The 19497-nt window shown below is 39.0% G+C and overlaps 1 protein-coding gene across 1 annotated transcript in view; it reads right to left on the bottom strand.

Annotated features, from left to right (window-relative positions):
* The window catches only part of LOC125240016 (dipeptidyl peptidase 9), a 39201-nt gene that overhangs the window by 7817 nt on the left and 11887 nt on the right, over positions 1-19497 (bottom strand). Inside the window, exons 5-14 of the mRNA XM_048147832.1 lie at positions 17466-17568; positions 13937-14055; positions 11794-11923; positions 10040-10178; positions 9289-9475; positions 8263-8372; positions 7178-7330; positions 6045-6174; positions 3560-3664; positions 788-963 (exon numbers count right to left, since the gene is read on the bottom strand). Of these exons, the coding sequence (XP_048003789.1) occupies positions 788-963; positions 3560-3664; positions 6045-6174; positions 7178-7330; positions 8263-8372; positions 9289-9475; positions 10040-10178; positions 11794-11923; positions 13937-14055; positions 17466-17568 (1352 nt within the window). The remainder of the gene's footprint in view (positions 1-787; positions 964-3559; positions 3665-6044; positions 6175-7177; positions 7331-8262; positions 8373-9288; positions 9476-10039; positions 10179-11793; positions 11924-13936; positions 14056-17465; positions 17569-19497) is intronic.

Here is a 19497-nt window from a genome sequence, read left to right as displayed (position 1 = left end):
TTTTTTATGAGATAGGAGGCAAACGAGCAGACAGGTCAGGCAGACTGACACTATACTCTGTCAAACAAGTATGTCAGTAAATAAGAACAAAGAAAACTATAGGTATCCTTTTCTCTAGCACCCTAAAGAAAAGGATGCATATAGTTTTCTTTGTTCTTATTTACTGACAGACTTGTTTGACAAAGTATATGTCGGGGGTTTTTTCAAAATTTTAATTTTGTGGTTAGGTTAGGTTACTAAACTGAATTACTCACAAGCAGAGATCGGACGGATTTGCGACATTCTTAGTGACTTACGTCATTTTAATGACTTTTCCCCCTCACTAGCTCGGAAACACGTGTTTTGTCCTTTAATACCAGCGGGTAAAAACGCATTTTATCAACTAGTGGGTAAAGTAATTTGACCTTGAATAAAGTCAAATTAACTGCTTTAAAATTGATAAAAGTAGGTGAATCTAGTAATAAAGATGATTTACTACCTGTGGAACTACTGGAAGCAGAGATAAACGCATTTTTTGCGTTGTAGTTTCCTCGCTATAGTGAGGGGAAAAGTTTTGTGTTACACTCGGGTGCAAATTTATTTTACTTCTCGTGTGTTAAAAAACTCGCAAGTTCAGGATTCTATAGTTGAACCACTCGCTTCGAATTCGAATAGAATCCTTTCATTTGCTCGTTTTTCAATTCCACACTCGGCGTTAAAATGCAACTTTTCCCCCTTGTATAACAAATAACTATTAGTATATATGAAGCACAAAAATCCGATCTCTGCTCATAAAAGACTGGTTTACCTTGTAGCTGTTGGTGACAGTCTGCACCTCAGGCCCCCCGTACACGTGCAAGACTGTGGGGCCTCTCCCCGAGCGGGCGCCGCGCCACAGCGTGCAGTAGGCCGGGAGCCCGCAAGACAGGCGTGTGGTGAAGATTTGGGGGGGAGGCACGCAGAGGCTGGTGTTTAGGGCGTGCTCTGAAAAAGATTTTTTTACTACCTTAGTCATTGAGGTATAATGTACTAGAGAGGACACGGCGAACAAAAAGTTTGCGCCACGAACATAAGTCCAGTGGACTTATGTTGCCTCAGTCAGTCTCTGCGCGTGGCGGGAGGAGGTTGTCTCTGACTGCACACAAATAAAATGAAAAAATGCCTTCCTGTGCTATAAGATACTGTTGAAGCCATACGAGAAAATCTAATAAAAGTGACGGTGTCACATTTCATCGGTTAGTAGACAAGCTATTTCGATGTAACTTAATTTAAGTAATTATTATAATGAAGGGACGGGCTCCTTAAACGCGATGCTATGGCCGCCATTTTGACAACTGGAATCCTAGATGAATCGCGCAGACATGACATGTAGGTAATAAGGTATAATAATTGTGATCATATTCTGTTTTCAATATATAATATAAAAATATTTATTTCAATTTATAGTTTTGAATATTACACGGTTCTAATACGAATTTTAGGCGATAATATTATACAATAAGCATGATTTTGAATTATTTCTGAATTATAATTCTCATTATTGACGAAAAATAGTGACACCAAAACTGAAATAGTATTATAGTATTTAATGCAACCGGTGTTAAACCGGTGCAAGGGAGGTAAAACAAGGTGAATGGCGCGATTATTATTCTGAGCGACAGAAACTTACAAAACTAATTTTATTCAAAGGAAATTAAAATTTATGAAAAAAACAATTACTTATTTTTATTTCACTGAGTAGAAATTAAATATAACACAATGCACAATAGTGCTAAAAATAAACTACTTAGTATTTCACACACAAAGTATAAAACAAAGGTCTACACTAAAAGTGTCGCGTCTAGGTGGTCAAGTCTTACTCTATGACACGGTTCGCTTCACGCGCATGCGCCTCACGCTGCCGCCGCTGCCGGTCGGCGCACAGAATATGTTCGAGTTGTCATTTCTAGTACGTAGTACATAGTAGTTCAATGACCTTAGTACATTTTAACTTCTGATTAGCAGAAACGCCTGCAAAGCAGAGGCCATGAGTTCAAGTGTCACCCAAGGCAGATTTCCACTTTTAAATTTATTCTATACCTTAGTAAAGTTAAAAAAATATACGGTCAACAAAATCTTGGCACTAAAAACCGGCCAAGAGCGTGTCGGGCCACGCTCAGTGTAGGTTCTTTTTTCCCCTGTTTTTTCTCAAATACTACTGAAACTATCAAGTTCAAAACAATTTTCCTAGAAAGTCTTTATAACGTTCTACTTTTGTGATTTTTTTCATATTTTTTAAACATACCGTTCAAAAGTTAGAGGGGGGGTGGCTCACTTTTTTCCTTTAGGAGCGATTATTTCCGAAAATATTAATATTATCAAGAAACGATTTTAGTAAACCCTTATTCATTTTTAAATACCTATCCAACAATATATCACACGTTGGGGTTGGAATGAAAAAAAAAACAGTCCCCCCTTTACATGTAGGGGGGGGTACCTTAACAAAACATTTTTTACCACTTTGTCGGCGTGATTGATATATATATTGAAATTTCAGCTTAAACGAGTTCGGTCACTTTCAGAATATCTGCGGACAGACGGACGGACGGACACACGAGTGACCCTATAAGAGTTCCGTTTTTCCTTTTTGACTACGGAACCCTAAAAAAGGCGGTAAATTTGAAAATGTAGGGCTCAGCGGCTAGTTGCCTTCATGAAACGCGTGCCTTCCTAAACCTTGACTTTGGCGGTATCATCGACGAGCTAAACACTTGAAAATTTTTTGGAAAATGTAGGGCGAATGTTTAATCAAATACAGTCAGCCAATTGGAACCCTAGGCCACTCTACAACCATGTCAAAATGACAAGCAGTAAGAGATTTCTTACAATCTGATTTAAACGTCACTATGACATAGTTCTATAGTGGCTAGGGTTCCAACTGGTTGACTGTACCATAGAAATTTTATAGTGACGTAAATGGGCATTTTTAGAATTTGGGACCTCCCAATTAGCGTAAGTTGTAAACAAAAAATAACCAGCTGTCAATTTTGTGACGAGCATAAAATCTGTCTAAAAATTTACATTTTTCACATTCTGAATGTAAATTATCGCTTAAAGTTAACACAAAAAAAAATATTTTTATAGAAATTTCATGCTTAATTATGTGTAATTAACACCAAAACAATATTTTTATAGAAATTTCATGCTTAATTATCGTCACAAAACTGACAGTGAGTTAATTTTTGTTAACAACTTACGCTAATTGGGGGGTCCCAAATTCTGAAAATGCCCAAATATACTTTAAAAAAAACTTTAAAACATTTATTTATCTACACAAATTCATTCATCATAAAAAGAAAAAATTAAGCTAAGACAATACAGAATTTGAGAGAACATCGCTTGTGCTTTCCCTTAAATTAAGTTGACCTGGTTCCTACACTAGGCGAGGCCTGTGCTGTAGGTAACCAGCTTACATCCGAGTTACAAATGTGGCGCAAAATTGATACAGATAAGTTGACAATTATATTTATGTAAAGAAATGTTAAAGATTATGAACTTAATCGAAGTAGACACTAGGCACTTCTTTCCATTTTTTAAATACCTTTGACGAGTATAGAGGCTTCGCTGGAGTCATTTTCATCATTGTCACCATCTCCAGAGCGGCTGTCCCAGGAACCATTGTAACTTCTGCTGTCTGACGACGTTTCTGTAGGACACACAAACTTTATTACCGCACATATCACTTTCATTAACCCTCAAAAACTGGCGGTCATGGGTTCGAATCCCGGTAAGGGCATTTATTTGTGTGATGAGCACAGATATTTGTTCCTGACTTTCCTGAGTCATGGATGTTTTCTATGCATATAAGTAATTATATCCATACTGATTTTATAAATGGGAAAGTGTGTGTCTGTTTGTTTGTCCGTCTTTCACGGCAAAATGGAGCGACGAATCGACGTGATCTTTTAGGTGGAGATAGTTGAAGGGATGGAGAGTGACATAGGCTACTTTTTGCCTCTTTCTAACGCGAGCGAAGCCGCGGGAAAAAGCTAGTATTATATATATCATTGTCTGAGTACCCACAACACAAGCCTTCTTGAGCTTACCGTGGGGCCTCAGTCAATCTGTGTAAGATTGTCCTATAATATTTATTTATTTATTGAAAATCCTGTGAGAGAACCCTTGTGGTGACGTGGTCTATTTGTATGGTCAACCTAGACTCCAAGGGGGCCATGGAGACCGGGTGATGCTGACTCACCGTCACAGAAAGCGACGTATAAGATGGCTCAAAGGCATCACCGATGTGAGCAGCCAAGGGCCACTGTTCCAGCTCGCAAATATTTCAAATTATTATATTATAGAGAGCCTGCGATGTCCCACTGCTGGGCAAAGCCTCCTCCCGCTTTTTCCATTCCTCCCGGTTTTGTGCAGTCCTCGGCCATTCTTTCAAAAAGGAGTCCAACTCGTTCCGCCATCGCATACGTGGTCTGCCGGGTCCTCGTTTTGGCCTGGGCTGCCACTCTGGTAATCTTGGCCCATAATTCGTTTGGCATTCGGCAGACACGACCGGCCCAGTCCCACTTCAGAAATATTTCAAACATTGTTTTTTATACTGCTTACTCTTGGTCTGACTAGCCAAAGGCAAAGACGTGGCCTACGATGGAGTGAGCTCGCCCAGAAGATGCCTGTTCACCCATGATTTGAAGGTTGCCGGGTTATATGAGCTCGGAAATATAGCCGCCAGCCACAGAACACCCCACTAGAAGCCTATTGCAAGCGATATTGTTCGAGACGCAAATCACCAATCCTTGCGGGGCGAGGCGGGCGCGCACGGTGCTGCCATTGGTCGTTTCAAATAATGGCGCGCCTTTACGATTAGCAGCAGGGATGGGACATGTCTATTATAGACAATGGTACCGGTACCAGTACTGTGGTGAATTTGTTTTGCAACAAATTATAATACAGTATGTAAACTAACGAAAACCATTTACTGTAACCCGTAAATGTCCAGGTGATACTGAGAAACTTTTAATATGGGACCAACACCCAAAACGCGAAATAAAAATTTACTCTCCCATAGGAAATACTTACTATAAAATAAAACTACCTATGAAACTGTCAGAAGATATTTTCGTGATTTCGGGGTTGATCCCATAGTAAAAGTTTCTCAGTATCACCTGGACATTTACGGGTTACAGTAAATGGTTTTCGTTAGTTTACATACTGTATTATAATTAAATTATAATAAGGCCTAGTTACCCTTCGGGTTGGAAGGTCGCCAAATCTTGGGATTAGTTTCCAAAGCGGACCCCAGGCTCCCATGAGCCGTGGCGAATGCCGATGCCGGGATAACGCAAGGAGGATGATGATTGTGATAGCACCTCAATAAAAATCATTCTAGTAACTAATAACTAAACTGTGCATTTTTACTTACGTTTACTAAGTTAAATTACCAACTAAATATTCTAAACTAATCAATCAACTAAATAACACTACAGACTCTACAGATTCTAGATAATTATTCACAATTACAAATCTGCTTTCTTTTATATTTCATAAAATGGTAGCACAGGGTACGAACGGTAGTACGAAGTTCCCGCAACAGACATAAACTAACATGGCCCCATCCCTAGTCGTTTACGTGAAAGGGATAGCATATCGCATTGTTAACTAGGCAAAAAGGGATGGACGCGCCTCGGCGCCGTCCAGTACAGCCATATTGACCAGTATAAATGAACTCCGCGGATAATAAACAATATTCAACAAAATAATTAATTTGACTTAACTGTGGAATGTTATTCGATCTTTTTTATATGTAGAAGTGTTAGAAGACTTGCCACACCACTTTATGCTGCAAGAGACCATTGTTTGCAACCAAATTTGATTATTTAAGATTTTTTCCCGAGCGGACACGAACACTGTTAGCGGGTCGTATACTTGGGCGCTACTGATCGGTGTCGCACACGTTCAAACTTTTATAAACCTGATTTGTCGTATGCTTGGTGACCGCGAGTCGCCCTGTAAGGGCCGTCTTGTTGTATTTGTCTGTGCCGCCAGCAAATAAAGTTCATTTCAATATTACTTACCGCTCGGTGCTCGGTCCATGAGAAGTCCTTGCGCGACTAAGGTGGGTCCTGGCGTGTGTGCGATGCGATACGCTCGTGTAGATGGCGCTGTGCTGATGTTGCTCGACGTTATAACTGCCAGGGTGCATTCCTGTCCAAAATAGAAGAAAAAAACCTTTCGAAGTCACCGAGTACTCTTAACACGTTCGCTGCGGTACCGAAAGATCTTATACAAAATATGGTTAGCTGCGAGTTAACTTAATTGCCGCAGCAAAGGCGTTAAAAGATAAATTGAAATTGATTTTTTTACTGTTTTAACCAATAATTTTTATTTCTGAATTTCCTGCGTGCACCGTATACCTATCTAAAGTCATTGCGCACAGAATAAAGAAATATACTTTTCGAAGAAGCTTTAGGTATGTAGCTTCAAGATGTTGGAACAATATTCCACCGCCAACTAAGTCTAGTTCTCTGTCTACCCATGGACTATGTAAATGTAGGATATAACGTACTTACATCATCCATATCTAAAGCACACGAACACATGACAGCTGTTTTTGAGGAAGTTTTAGATATGCAGCCTTAAAATGTTGGAACAACTTTCCTCCACCAAATAGCAGTCCAGCCCTTTTCTACCTATGGAAGAATTGTAGGATATACACTTACGTCATCCATATCTATCTACAGCACACGAATGCCCGAGGGTGGTTAGCAAAGTCACTTGATGTGATCTCGGCGGGGCTAAGGGCGCGGCGTATTACCTTTCTTAAGGCATTTCGCTGAGAATAACGAATTATACTTTTCGAAGAAGCTTTAGGTAAGTAGCTTCAAGATGTTGGAACGATATTCCTCCACCAAATCGTAAAGTAGTCCTTTTTCTAGCTATGAAAGAATTGTAGGATATACACTTACGTCATCCATATCTACAGCGCAAGAATGTCCTACGGTGGTAAGCAAAGTCACTTGATGTGGTCTCGGCGGGGCTAAGGGCGCGGCGTATTGCCTTTCTAAAGGGATTTCGCTGAGAATAACGAATTATACTTTTCGAAGAAGCTTGAGGTATGTAGCTTCAAGATGTTGGAACGATATTCCTCCACCAAATCGTAAAGTAGTCCTTTTTCTAGCTATGAAAGAATTGTAGGATATATACTTACGTCGTCCATATCTACAGCGCAAGAATGTCCTACGGTGGTTAACAAAGTTACTTGATGTGGTCTCGGCGGGGCTAAGGGCGCGGCGTATAAATGCCTTTCTAAAGGAGTTTCTCGGAGACCAACGAAGTACACTAGGTTGCGGGCTTCGTCTACCTGTGAAAATGATTACATATAGACATCGACTGGCATATTATTATGTGACAAATTTTAATTATTAATACTTGAATAAATAAATTATTGCTATATGTACTCTCATAAAATTATGTCATCATCATCATCCTCCTTGCGTTATCCCGGCATTTGCCACGGCTCATGGGAGCCTGGGGTCCGCTTTGACAACTAATCCCAAGATTTGGCGTAGGCACTACATAGTTTTACGAAAGCGACTGCCATCTGACCTTCCAACCCGAAGGGTAACTAGACCTTATTGGAATAAGTAATAAAATTATACATACATACATACATACAATCACGCCTGTATCCCATAAAGGGGTAGGCAGAACACATGAAACTACTAAAGCTTCAGTGCCACTCTTGGCAAATAAGGGGTTGAAAGAAAACGAAACTGTGACATTGCAGTGACAGGTTGCCAGCCTCTCACCTACGCCACAATTTAACCCATATCCCATAGTCGCCTTCTACGACACCCACGGGAAGGAAGGGGGTGGTGAAATTCTTAACCCGTCACCACACAGGCCATAAAATTATGTGTAGTAATAAATTATGACGAATCGTCACAGACCAGTTATCTAATACTTGATGTGTCTTATCATATGGTAATGTATTCATTATAGATTTTATCAATTTACACACTCTACAAGCATTTCGTATGATTTATTAAGTAGTTACCCTTCGGGTTGGAAGGTCAGATGGCAGTCGCTTTCGTAAAAACTAGTGCCTACGCCAAATCTTGGGATTCGTTATCAAAGCGGACCCCAGGCGCCCATGAGCCGTGGCAAATGCCGGGATAACGCAAGGAGGATGATGGATTATACTAAAACATTCACTGCCAGCAACACAAACCCTGTGTCCACCCTCGTACAAGACTATAGCTACAGTGTAGCAACTAAACACCGAGTACTCACCCATATTTTCCTGCCTAATACCTCCCACTCGCCAGCAGTGATGGGTTCCTTGCTAATAATATTCGGTCCGACCGCTAGGTTCTCTTCTTCCGTTATCATTTCCATAACGCCTGTAAAGGTGAAATAAGAAATAAATAAATATTTGGGACACCTTACACAGATCAACTTAGCCTCTAAGCAAAACTTGTACTATGGGTGCTAAGCGACGATATACATACTTAAATAGATAAATACATCCATACTAATATTATAAATGGGAAAGTGTGTGTGTCTGTTTGTTTGTCCGTCTTTCACGGCAAAACGGAGCGACGAATTGACGTGATTTTTTTAAGTGGAAATAGTTGAAGGGATGGAGAGTGACATAGGCTACTTTTTGTCTCTTTCTAGCGCGAGCGGAGCCGCGGGTAAAGTAAAAACAAAATAAACCGTACCTATATCACACCTCGGACACTGGCGATCAAATATATGAAAGAGGCGCGTTTCTAGCACACATTCTAAGCTCGTGTAGGCGAACGCGTACCATGCTTGTATGAGTGAGATATGACAGGTCGGCTATTCGCGTTTTTGACAGGCGGTAACTGTGAGGTAACCGAGAGGGGGTGGGTGGGTGAGTGGCCATACTGTACGACAGTACTCTTTATTATACTGTACCTATTCTTATATCATAACTTAGCTATAACTTCTAGCAGTAATTATAAATTCAAATAGATATCATACACGAAAGAAAAAACGACAAGGCCCACTGGTGGCCGAGCCGGGAATCGAACCGGCGGGCGGGTGGTCTAGTGGTGAAGACGTTAGCCGCGTAAGCTGAAGACCCGGGTTCGATTCCCGGCTCGGCCACCAGTGGGCCTTGTCGTTTTTTCTTTCGTGTATGATATCTATTTGAATTTATAATTTATATATAGTAGTGTGACTACTTGGAAAAAAGAACAAATCAAAAAAAAAAAAAAATTCTACAAAATAATTTGATTTGTTCCCTAGTCGTTCTAGCAGTAAGTTAGACAAAGACAGAGATATACTCACTTCTCATTCTCTCCGGTGGTCCCCTAGCTATCCTACAAGTGATGAGGTACAGATGCAAGTGTCCAGTCTGCTCCGAGCCCCATATGAACCGGATGGTGCCAGGTTCCAAAGGGGGTAGGAAGTGAAGTATGTCGTGAACGTTGATCCATACGTCTGGCGCTGTCTCTTGGACTAGGATTTGTATTGGCTATATAACAAAATGATAATTTTAATAAATATGTAATTTAAACTTTTTTCGCAGCCATCGCGAAGCGTCTGGTTGCTAATGACCATCATTTTTTTTTAAATTATAAACTGGCCAGTGATTGACCAAAGGCACTGGTCCCACCGTGAGCTAGTGAACTATGAGCTGTCGGCTATAAAAACGAACAAAAGATAAGCACTCCCGTGGAATGGAATTTTCGACCCTTGCTTTCGTGACCGCCGCTGTGGCCACCGGCCGAGCGGTTTAGGTATCCGTCCGGTAAACGAAGGACGCTGGTTCGATTCCAGCTCGGGACACTTGGAGGCCTTGGTCACTTTTTCTTTGTATATGACATTTATTTCGTGTTTATATTTTGCTACCTTATAGCGAGAAAATTACTTTGTTTTTTTTATTCATATAAGAGACCCCGAAAACCTACAAACGACTCCCATGTAGACCTAAAATTTAGGTCTACATGGAAGTCGTTTGTAGTCAGGGAGTCATTTAATGTCCGCCATTTTGAGAATATTCGCCATTTTGTAATATCGTGTAGGGCATGTCATTCACCTGTTCGGGATTTTCTTGCGGCGCATGCGCGGCGCGCGCAGGCGCAGCAGGGTAGTGCGCCGGCGCACACAGCTCTCGCACCGGAACTAGTGCTAGCTCCAATCGCTGCTGCTTGCGGTCTAGTAGCTGCACCCATACGCTGTAAGAAAGACAGTTTTGAATTTAGTATAAATCATTTTTAACACAAAAAGTTTCTCAAAAAAGCAGTGAAAAGCAGTATGTGTCCCATTTTAGCAAAAAAAAATACACCTTGAGCGTTAACGCTCGAATCCTTCACAACACTCCCGATTTTATTTTAGAACTATTTAATTCTTAATTTTGAAACAGATTTTAATTTGAGAAACTGATGCTAATCGTTTGTCTCTTTCCGACGTATTGGTATGATACTGATAGATGGAAAGGAACAAACGATTATTAACGGATTGGTGTCTAGTTAATATTTAAATCGTTTTAAATATTTTAATTCATTTAAGTCGAAAGTCAGATCTCACACTACATAATTTTGAGGGTTTACTGGTGAAACCCGATAAGTTGAGCGGTTTTTGAAATTCGAATTATGTTCCGATCGAATAAATTCCACAATGTTGTTATTTCAAGGACAAATTATCTCGATTTATCGGGCTTCATCAGTAAACCCTCCAATATCAAATATATTCTGTCAAACAAGTTTGTCAGTAAATAAGAACTAAGAAAACTATAGGTATCCTTTTCTCTAGCACCCTAAAGAAAAGGATGCATATGGTTTTCTTTGTTCTTATTTACTGACAGACTTGGTTGACAGAGAATATTAAATAAATAAAAAAATATTACAGGACATTCTTACACAGATTGACTGAGGCCCACGGTAAGCTCAAGAAGGCTTATGTTGTGGGTACTCAGTAGTGTTGTTATAAGACTAGTCTTGAAGACTTTTAAACCTTAAAGACTTGTAAACCCTAAAAGTTCACGCCTTAAAGACTCAAGCGTTAAAGGTTTTAGCTCAGAAACCGTTCAGAACCTTAACGACTCAAGCTTTTTATGAGCTCTTAAGAGTGAGTCTTTAAGACTCGGGCTTCATAGAGAGCTCAAGCCCCCTAAACCTCGAAGGTCTGTGTCAAGCTTTAAGAGCTCAAACAACGAGCTTTATAGGCAGATAGTATTTATTTTTAACCCTTAATTTGACGGTGTCGGTTTGGTAGATTTTAGGGTTCCGTGCACAATGGGTAAAAACGTAAGTCTATTACTAAGACTCAGATATCCGTCCGCCCGGTCACGTCACCACGCTGTATCTCACGTATCTCAGGATACTAAAAAGTACGGAGCTCTCAGTGGGCGAGTCCGACTCGCACTTGGCCTGTTTTTTTTACTTCTGTTGACCTTACGATCTAGTTTATTAAAAGCTCTTAAGACTTAAATGCTACAAACCTTATAGACTTAAACCTTCAAAGCTTAGGAGTCTTTAAAGCTTGAGGACTAAAGACTCGAGGATTCTGTGCTCGTAAGCAGCAACGCAAACTTATAAGGTTGAGGCTTATATGGTGGAGGCTTTAAGGTTCGAGGCTTTAGGACTCAGAAGTCGCGACTCGAGTTTTGTAGTTTACGCCTCCAAGCTTAAATTCACAACACTAGTAGTCAGACAACGATATAATATATACATACTTATATACATAGAAAACATCCATGACTCAGTAACAAATATCTGTGCTCATCACACAAATGCCCTTACCGGGATTCGAACCCGGGACCGCGGCGTAGCATATTATACTATTACTTACAAGTTTCCACAGGGGGTCCAACCGACACGAGCTAAGTATTCGAACCAAGGGAAGGTCTCTTTCAACGACTGTCTGAGATCAAACCACCGGATGTCTGTCACCTCCATTGCGTCGTTAGTATTTTCTGATGCTGCAAGAAATAAATACTTTAATTATACGTATTTTAGTGAAATTTGGTAAGCAGATGGGCTATTTTTGTCAAAGTTGTCCACCCCACTTTTTTTTTTATTTGGAAAGTTTTATGTGTTTTCCACTCAGAATCGCGAGCTCTTTCAATCCTAATAAGAAAAAAAAGTGTCCCAAGGTTTTTTCCCCACTCCGTTACCATTTTTTCAAACATTTTGTATGGCGGTAACGGAATGGAAGGTTCGAAAAAATGTATGGAAATCTTGGGACATTTTTTCTCTCCTATCAGGATCGAAAGAGCTCTCGATTCTGAGTATGAATCGCGTAAAAAATACCCATGTTACAAAAAAGTGGGGTGGACAACTTTGAAAAAAAAAATGGCCCAGATTCGATGAAAATGAAAAAAAAAATGAAAATGAAATATTTTGTCAAGTAGGCATGTTACAATGCGCATATGAACGTCAAATAAAGCTACGCCGGCTCTAACCCTACGCCTCAGCCTCGAGAAGATTTCAGTCCCCCTCAGTTGGAGGGGGTATCCACTATGGGACCGGCAAGAAACTCGGCGGGCGACTTCGATAAAAATAAGACTACATATTTCATAAAAAATATTCCCATTTGATTTATTCTAAAAAGACTAGGTACTTTATATGAAAATTTGATTCATATCATATATACAGCATATACTTCCTCAATAAAAATGCATATATTTTGAAGATTCGATCTACGCCAAAGTAGGCCAAGTGGTTGAATGACTTAGGCACCTGCCGCGATTTTTTAGTACCGTTTCGTAACTAAAAAAATTAGTAACCAGCTTCGAAACGGGTAAAAAGTCCCAAATCGTAACTGGCTTCAAATTGGGACTTTCTAAAATGGGAATCAAGATTCCCGATTCGTAGCCGGTTACGAAATTTTGGCTACCAAATATATATTAAATATATATTATAGGACAATATATATATTATATATATTATATTATAGGACATTCTTACACAGATTGACTGAGGCCCACGGTAAGCTCAAGAAAGCTTGTGTTGTGGGTACTCAGACAACGATATATATAATATATAAATACTTATATACATAGAAAACATCCATGACTCAGGAACAAATATCTGTGCTCATCACACAAATAAATGCCCTTACCGGGATTCAAACCCGGGACCGCGGCGTAGCAGGCAGGGTCACTACCGACTGCGCCAGACCGCTCGTCAAACCAAACGGTACTAAACCGCCGCGATAGAAAACGATGCTGTTTCGAATCCAGCCCTGGCAACTAGACGCTTTTCTCACTATTTCTAAGTAAATGATATTTATATCAGTTGACAATACAGTTTTCAGTTTTTTTTTAATTATAAATGGGCTTTTTTGGCCACAGACTAGTCAAAGGCAAAGACGTGGCCTACGATGGAGTGAGCTCGCCCAGAAGATGCCTGTTCATCCTAGATTTGAGGTTGGTTGATGGCTAATTTTAGGCAAATACTATATAAACTCTAGAGTTAACGTGCAGCTTGTGACGTTTCCCATACAATGAAGCGGCAACGATTTTAGCAGCGCCATCTAGCGGTACGAGTTGTTCAAAGTAGTTTGTCAGTACAGGCGTAGTACAGTCGCCATCAGATATATAGGAGCGCCCGAGGCGCTCACAAATATCTGAACACGCCTGTATTGCCATGGCGTTAGAGGCGTGTTCAGATATTTTTGAGTACCTTGGGCGCTCCGATATATCTGATGGCGACTGTACGTAAAACAACACAAAATGCGATTACTTGATTTACTTTCACATTTTTAGACGGAATAAAACTAATAAATAAGAGCGTGTGACTTTTTTTAATTTTAAACTGTATGAACTAAACTATTTTGATCAACTCATGCCGCTAGGGGCGCTAGTATCGCGTTTTGCCAACTTTGGCACCAAGCTGAACGTATTAACTCGTAGAGTTTATATAGTATTTGTTTTAGGTCTATAAGAAGGTTTTGTAAGGTCTACGATGCTAAGAGAATCCATTATACTTACATTGTGAATCAGAGTTGCCTTCGTAGTAATAATCGAGGACTGTGGGCGAAGCCTTCTGTAGCTTGAAGGTGACCAGACGTAATATTGACTTGGCATTAGGCGTTCCTGCCCTTGGGAATCTGGGAAAAAAAACTTTGAATTAAGATAATGACATTTGCATATCTTTTCCTTCACGGATACCAACAGTAGGCCTAGCACATGATGGCCTCGGGAGTATGTCGCCGCGAGATAGACTACCCGTCCTTATGTCATTAATACAGTTAGAAGAAGACGTGTGATCTATCTCGCGGCGACATACTCCCGCGGCCATCATGTGCTAGGCCTACAGGTACCCATCCGGACCCTTGGGAGACTTGCGCGGAACCAGAAATTAAATATAAGAAGAATATACCTCTACCATCTCATACATTAAGGCTGCTTTCAAAAAAAACGTCAAAAGAATGTAAAATTGATAGTTTTAGTCGGTGAAATACTATACTTTCCGTTATCCAATAGATTTATTTAATTCAAGTTCCAGTTAGAGCATCTTATTATCTTGATTTTTATAAGACTGGATTTTTGAAAACTAACTCACTAAATTAATTATGATTTTTTCTCTAATGCACGTTTAGAAAAACGCACGTATAGAGCTGAATCAGTCGATCTTATTTATAAAATTTGGACAATTTTGAATATTAAAACGGGTAAATTTATAATTCGTATATCCTGTACTACAATCATTTCAGACTAGATTTTTATTATAAGTTTTAAAAAAAGAGTAAACTAGCCTAAGGCGAATTCAATTTTTTTCAGAAATTACTAAAATTAAGTGACAATTTCTTTGAAAATCTACATCACATCGAAGTAAGTTTTGTACTAAATTAATCTGCAACGTTTACTTAAATTGCTGTTACGCCTTAGTGATTATAAATTGCTATTATTGATTTTTGCCAATTTTTTGAAAACGAGCCTTCATCGGTACAATTATTACCACTTTTGGACATTTTCTCATATTTTGTTAGACCAAGTAGAAAAAGTCCTATAATGTGATATATATTTATAAACTACTCGCAAAGCCCTTTAATTTGATACCACACACGGTATGATCGAGCGCTCGGTTGCGATTTCACTATTTTTAACACGAAAGCCCTCTTAAAATGCGCCACAAAAAAATGCCTTGCTGCCATCAATTATACTCGTAGATGGCGTTAAGTGTCACTTTCGACATAGATTTATGTCTCGAAAGTGACACTCAACTCCAATCTACAAGTAATCGATGACAAAAAGTCAATTTTAGTGGCGCCATGTAGTTTTTGCACGTTCTTAGGCGGTTGCATTGTAATGTATGAGATGGTATAATCTTGGAACTGAAGAAACACATAGAGGGCCTTTTGACACTTTAATAAAGGACACAAAGTGCCATTTATTATTTTAACACTTAGTCACTGGTCCCACCGCGAGCTAGTGAACTATGAGCTATCGGCTATAAAAACGAACAAAAGATAATCACTCCCGTGTAAATAAAAGAGACACGGCGATGTTTATATTATAGTTACTCGCCCAGCGGTGAACTATCAATATGGCCGTGTCTCTTTTATTTGCACGGGAGTGCTTATCTTTTGTTCATTTTTATAGCCGATAGCTCATAGCTTACTAGCTCGCGGTGGGACCAGTGCCTTAGCTTAATAATATAGTTTAACTCGGGTATTTTTAGACTCCGTTTTTAGTGCTGTCTGCACTGTTTATGCATGGAAGTGGAGATATAAGACTCTCGGAAACATAGAAGGCGAATGATGAAAAATAATGACTAATCGTATATGTAACTTAGAATCAAGATATATTACAATAATTTTCAAAAACATGCATTCATCTCACTTAATCTCCAGTCCGTTTAAAAACTTCAGTCATCACCCTCCTTGCGTTATCCCGGCATTTACCACGCCTCATGGGAGCCAGGGGTCCGCTTTGACCACTAATCCCAAGTTTTGGCGTAGGCAGTATTTACGAAAGCGACTGCCATCTGACCTTCCAACCCGAAGGGGTAAACTAGACCTTATCGGAATAGGCTAGTTTCCTATACTTAAAATAAAATATTTGATGCAGGCGAAATAAAGATAATTAGAAAAAAATATGGACAGTAGTTATTTTTAAACATACTTTCTATTTAATAAGTCAAAGAGAAAGATATAAAGTAAATGAATTGACCGTGACGTCACTCCTCAGAATCCAAGATATATATACAAACTTTCGGTTGATTTCATTTTCAAAAGCGAAAGTCATACAAACCGAAACTTAATGGCATTACGCGGCGCGTGCCTGGCTATGAAAACAGTTTGTACTTGTATGTATGTAATACATACCTGTGCTATAACATTTTCAATCGTACAATAAGGTGTTCATTTTTATTTCCCATGCCTGTTTGATAATGTCGAGACTATACCTACACACCTAGGTAGGTACTGATTTGTATGAAGGTAATTTTTTAATTAACAATAAAAAATACGAAATAATAATACCACTGTTTTATTTTATTACTTGACGCAGGCGAAGGGAGAAAAATTAGGTACTAATTTCTCTCCCTCCGTGGCTTAAACATACATCTCCGGTTCCGGTTTCGGTTCCGATTTCGGTTCCGTTAATGCAAATTTAAAATCTCCGGTTCCGGCTTCGGCTCCGATAAAACCACCTCCGTAACATCCCTATTCCATACTAACAAATCGTTTTGACAGTTCATAAAAAGAAGCTGATTTGACTAGTTGGAAACTAGCCTATTAGTCCGGTTTCCTCACGATGTTTTGCCTTCACCGAAAAGCGACTGGCAAATATCAAATGATATTTCGCACATAAATTTCGAAAAACTCATTGGTGCGAGCCGGGGTTCGAACCCGCGACTTCCGGAACGAAAGTCGCACGTAATTACCGCTAGGCTACCAGCGTTTAAAAACTTCAGTATTCCCAAAGAGGATCGAGTATTATAGAGAATTACTGTCAAAGTAAATGTGTAATCACAGTGCATAGACTGCCATCTCTCGACACAGGCTTAAAACTTTTGAACCTCAGTTTTGACAATTTGGCCCATATTCTTAGCTTGATATGTGTTAAAATGTCAAATATTAATATTAGCGCCATCTAGCCGAGCGTACCCCAAAGGTGTATCGCCATCTAGCTCACCGTACCTTTTTCTGTATGGTTTTGAGGTACGTTTTTTTCTTAGACTTTATCGGTCTATACGGAGTTATACAGGGTGATTCATAAATCGTGAGCAGGAGTGAACAGGGTACTAAGGGTCACGCTGAGCAACTTTCCAATGGGGCAACACTGAATTGTGATTATTTTTCTTAACTATGACTTAATTGATATACTTAATTGATAGCTAATTATCAATTACGTTCTATTGACTTAATTGATGATTAACTATCAATTAAGTCATAGTTAAAAAAAAATATCACAATTTAGTGTTGCCCCATTATAAAAATTGCTCGTGTGACCCCCCCCAGTTAAAAATCACCCTCAGTATTCCTAAATTATAGAATAAAGGTTTAGTCCTCACCTAAATTCTTCCACATCTCCGTTACTGGACTGGGAAGAAGGGAAACTGAATATCTTCACGTTACTCTCGTCTACTTCCTCGTACACTATCCTGAACACATCATCTGAAACAAAATTTAAAAAAAATGTTAGAGAAACACGCCAGCATTTCTACTACAGCAGTTCTCGAAAAGTTTGTACAAAAATTAAGGAAAAAGTTAAAATTGTTTTTATTATTCCTATTTTGTTACCAAGATTTTTTTGATGAATTGAGATTTCAGCAGGGGCGGCTCACTCCGCGATTCTATCGTTGCGCTACAAGTATGTCTGCGGGTGAGACTTCGCGGCCCATTCAGTGGTGACGACCTTCGCGCGGCGAATACTTCAATGTCGCTCTGCTCGCTGCGGTCCACCAAGTTAATGTAGGTAAAATTTAGAATGGCGGCATTTTGTGAACATCAAAGGAGTAGCCTTCTGTACTTGTACTATTATATATTCTGTGATTTCAGTACGTTTTATTTCGTCATTAAGGTTCTCTAGTATCTATATTTTCTTAATTATAACAATTATCCTGTATAGATCTTACGAAAGTCGACTTATACTAAATGTTGGTAACAAAATAGGATCAATTAAAATTTGCTGACGTGGCTATGTACAAAGTATTCTGGAACTGCTCACTAATCGAGTAATAAGTGGGCTCTGAGAAATAAGACGTCATAAGAATGTTGACTTATTCACGGTTAGTTTCACTAGTATTAACGTGTATGGATTTGATTGAAAAGTACATGGATTTGATTTTTAATGACCGATGACATATGATATTTTTCACTGTTATCATAAATTAAATATAACAAGATCATACCATCCCATACATTAAAATGCGACCGCCTACGAACGCGCTTACACTCCACCACACATAGATGGCGCCACAAAAAAGCCTTGTTGCCACCGATTATTTGTAGATTGGCATTAAGTGTCAATTCCGAGCCGTAAATCTATGTCAAAAGTGACAGTTAACGCCATCTACAAGTATAATCGAAAGCTACAAGACATTTTTTTTTGTGGCGCCATCTATGTGTGGTGGAGTGTAAGCGCGGTCTTAGGCGGTCGCATTTTAATGTATGGGATGGTACGATCTTGTTATATTTAATTTAAAGTTTCACTAGTATTAAAGTGTATGGATTTGATTGAAAAGTACATGGATTTGATTTTTAATTACCGATGATATTATGATACTTTTCACTGTTATATAATACTAGCTTTTGCCTGCGGCTTCGCTCGCGTTAGAAAGAGACAAATAGTAGCCTATGTCACTCTCCATCCCTTCAACTATCTCCACTTAAAAAAAACACGTCATTTCGTCGCTCCGTTTGGCCGTGAAAAACAGACAAACAAACAAGAGACACACACTTTCCCATTTATAATATTAGTATGGATTTTCTTGCTTTGTAATAATTTAATGATATTTTAATTTAATTTATTAATTTCTTTGTATATTTGGTTCACAATGATCTTGATTGTCTTAAAAATAAGATCGTGTCATTTTCTTTACGCAACTTTGTAAATGACGATCTTATTGGGAGACACAATTATATTTATTTGGAATCTATTATGTAATTTTTGACGATCATGATGGGAAGATAAACATAATTTTGACATGTAGCAAATTTACAGTGTAATTTTTATCATGAAATAAAGAAATCTAATCTAATCTAACGAATGAAGGTAGAATGCGCACAGTCTACATATCGTCACTACTTTTAAAAAATCTCGTATCTCACGCTGTTCCTCAAAGTTAACGCAGTAAGTCTATATGTATTCCATACATACTACAATTTTCTTTTCATTGACAGACGAAGATACAAGTTTTTTTAAAAGCGTGACGATCTCTTCATTTACCCGTTACCATGACGACGAAAAACAAAAAGCAATCGCGGTCTATATTTCAAATAAGACCGATATTTTATGTAGTAACTTTTTAGGCGCCAAGAAGGAGAGTACCGAGTTGGGATGTTTTTACTATATGAGTCGTAGCTCAGTCAACGAGTGCATTA

This window comes from Leguminivora glycinivorella, chromosome 26 (genome assembly GCF_023078275.1).
Source record: "Leguminivora glycinivorella isolate SPB_JAAS2020 chromosome 26, LegGlyc_1.1, whole genome shotgun sequence".
Lineage (NCBI taxonomy): Eukaryota > Metazoa > Arthropoda > Insecta > Lepidoptera > Tortricidae > Leguminivora > Leguminivora glycinivorella.
The sequence above is the reverse complement of the archived record's forward strand: the minus strand, read 5'-3'. Positions and strand labels throughout refer to the sequence as shown.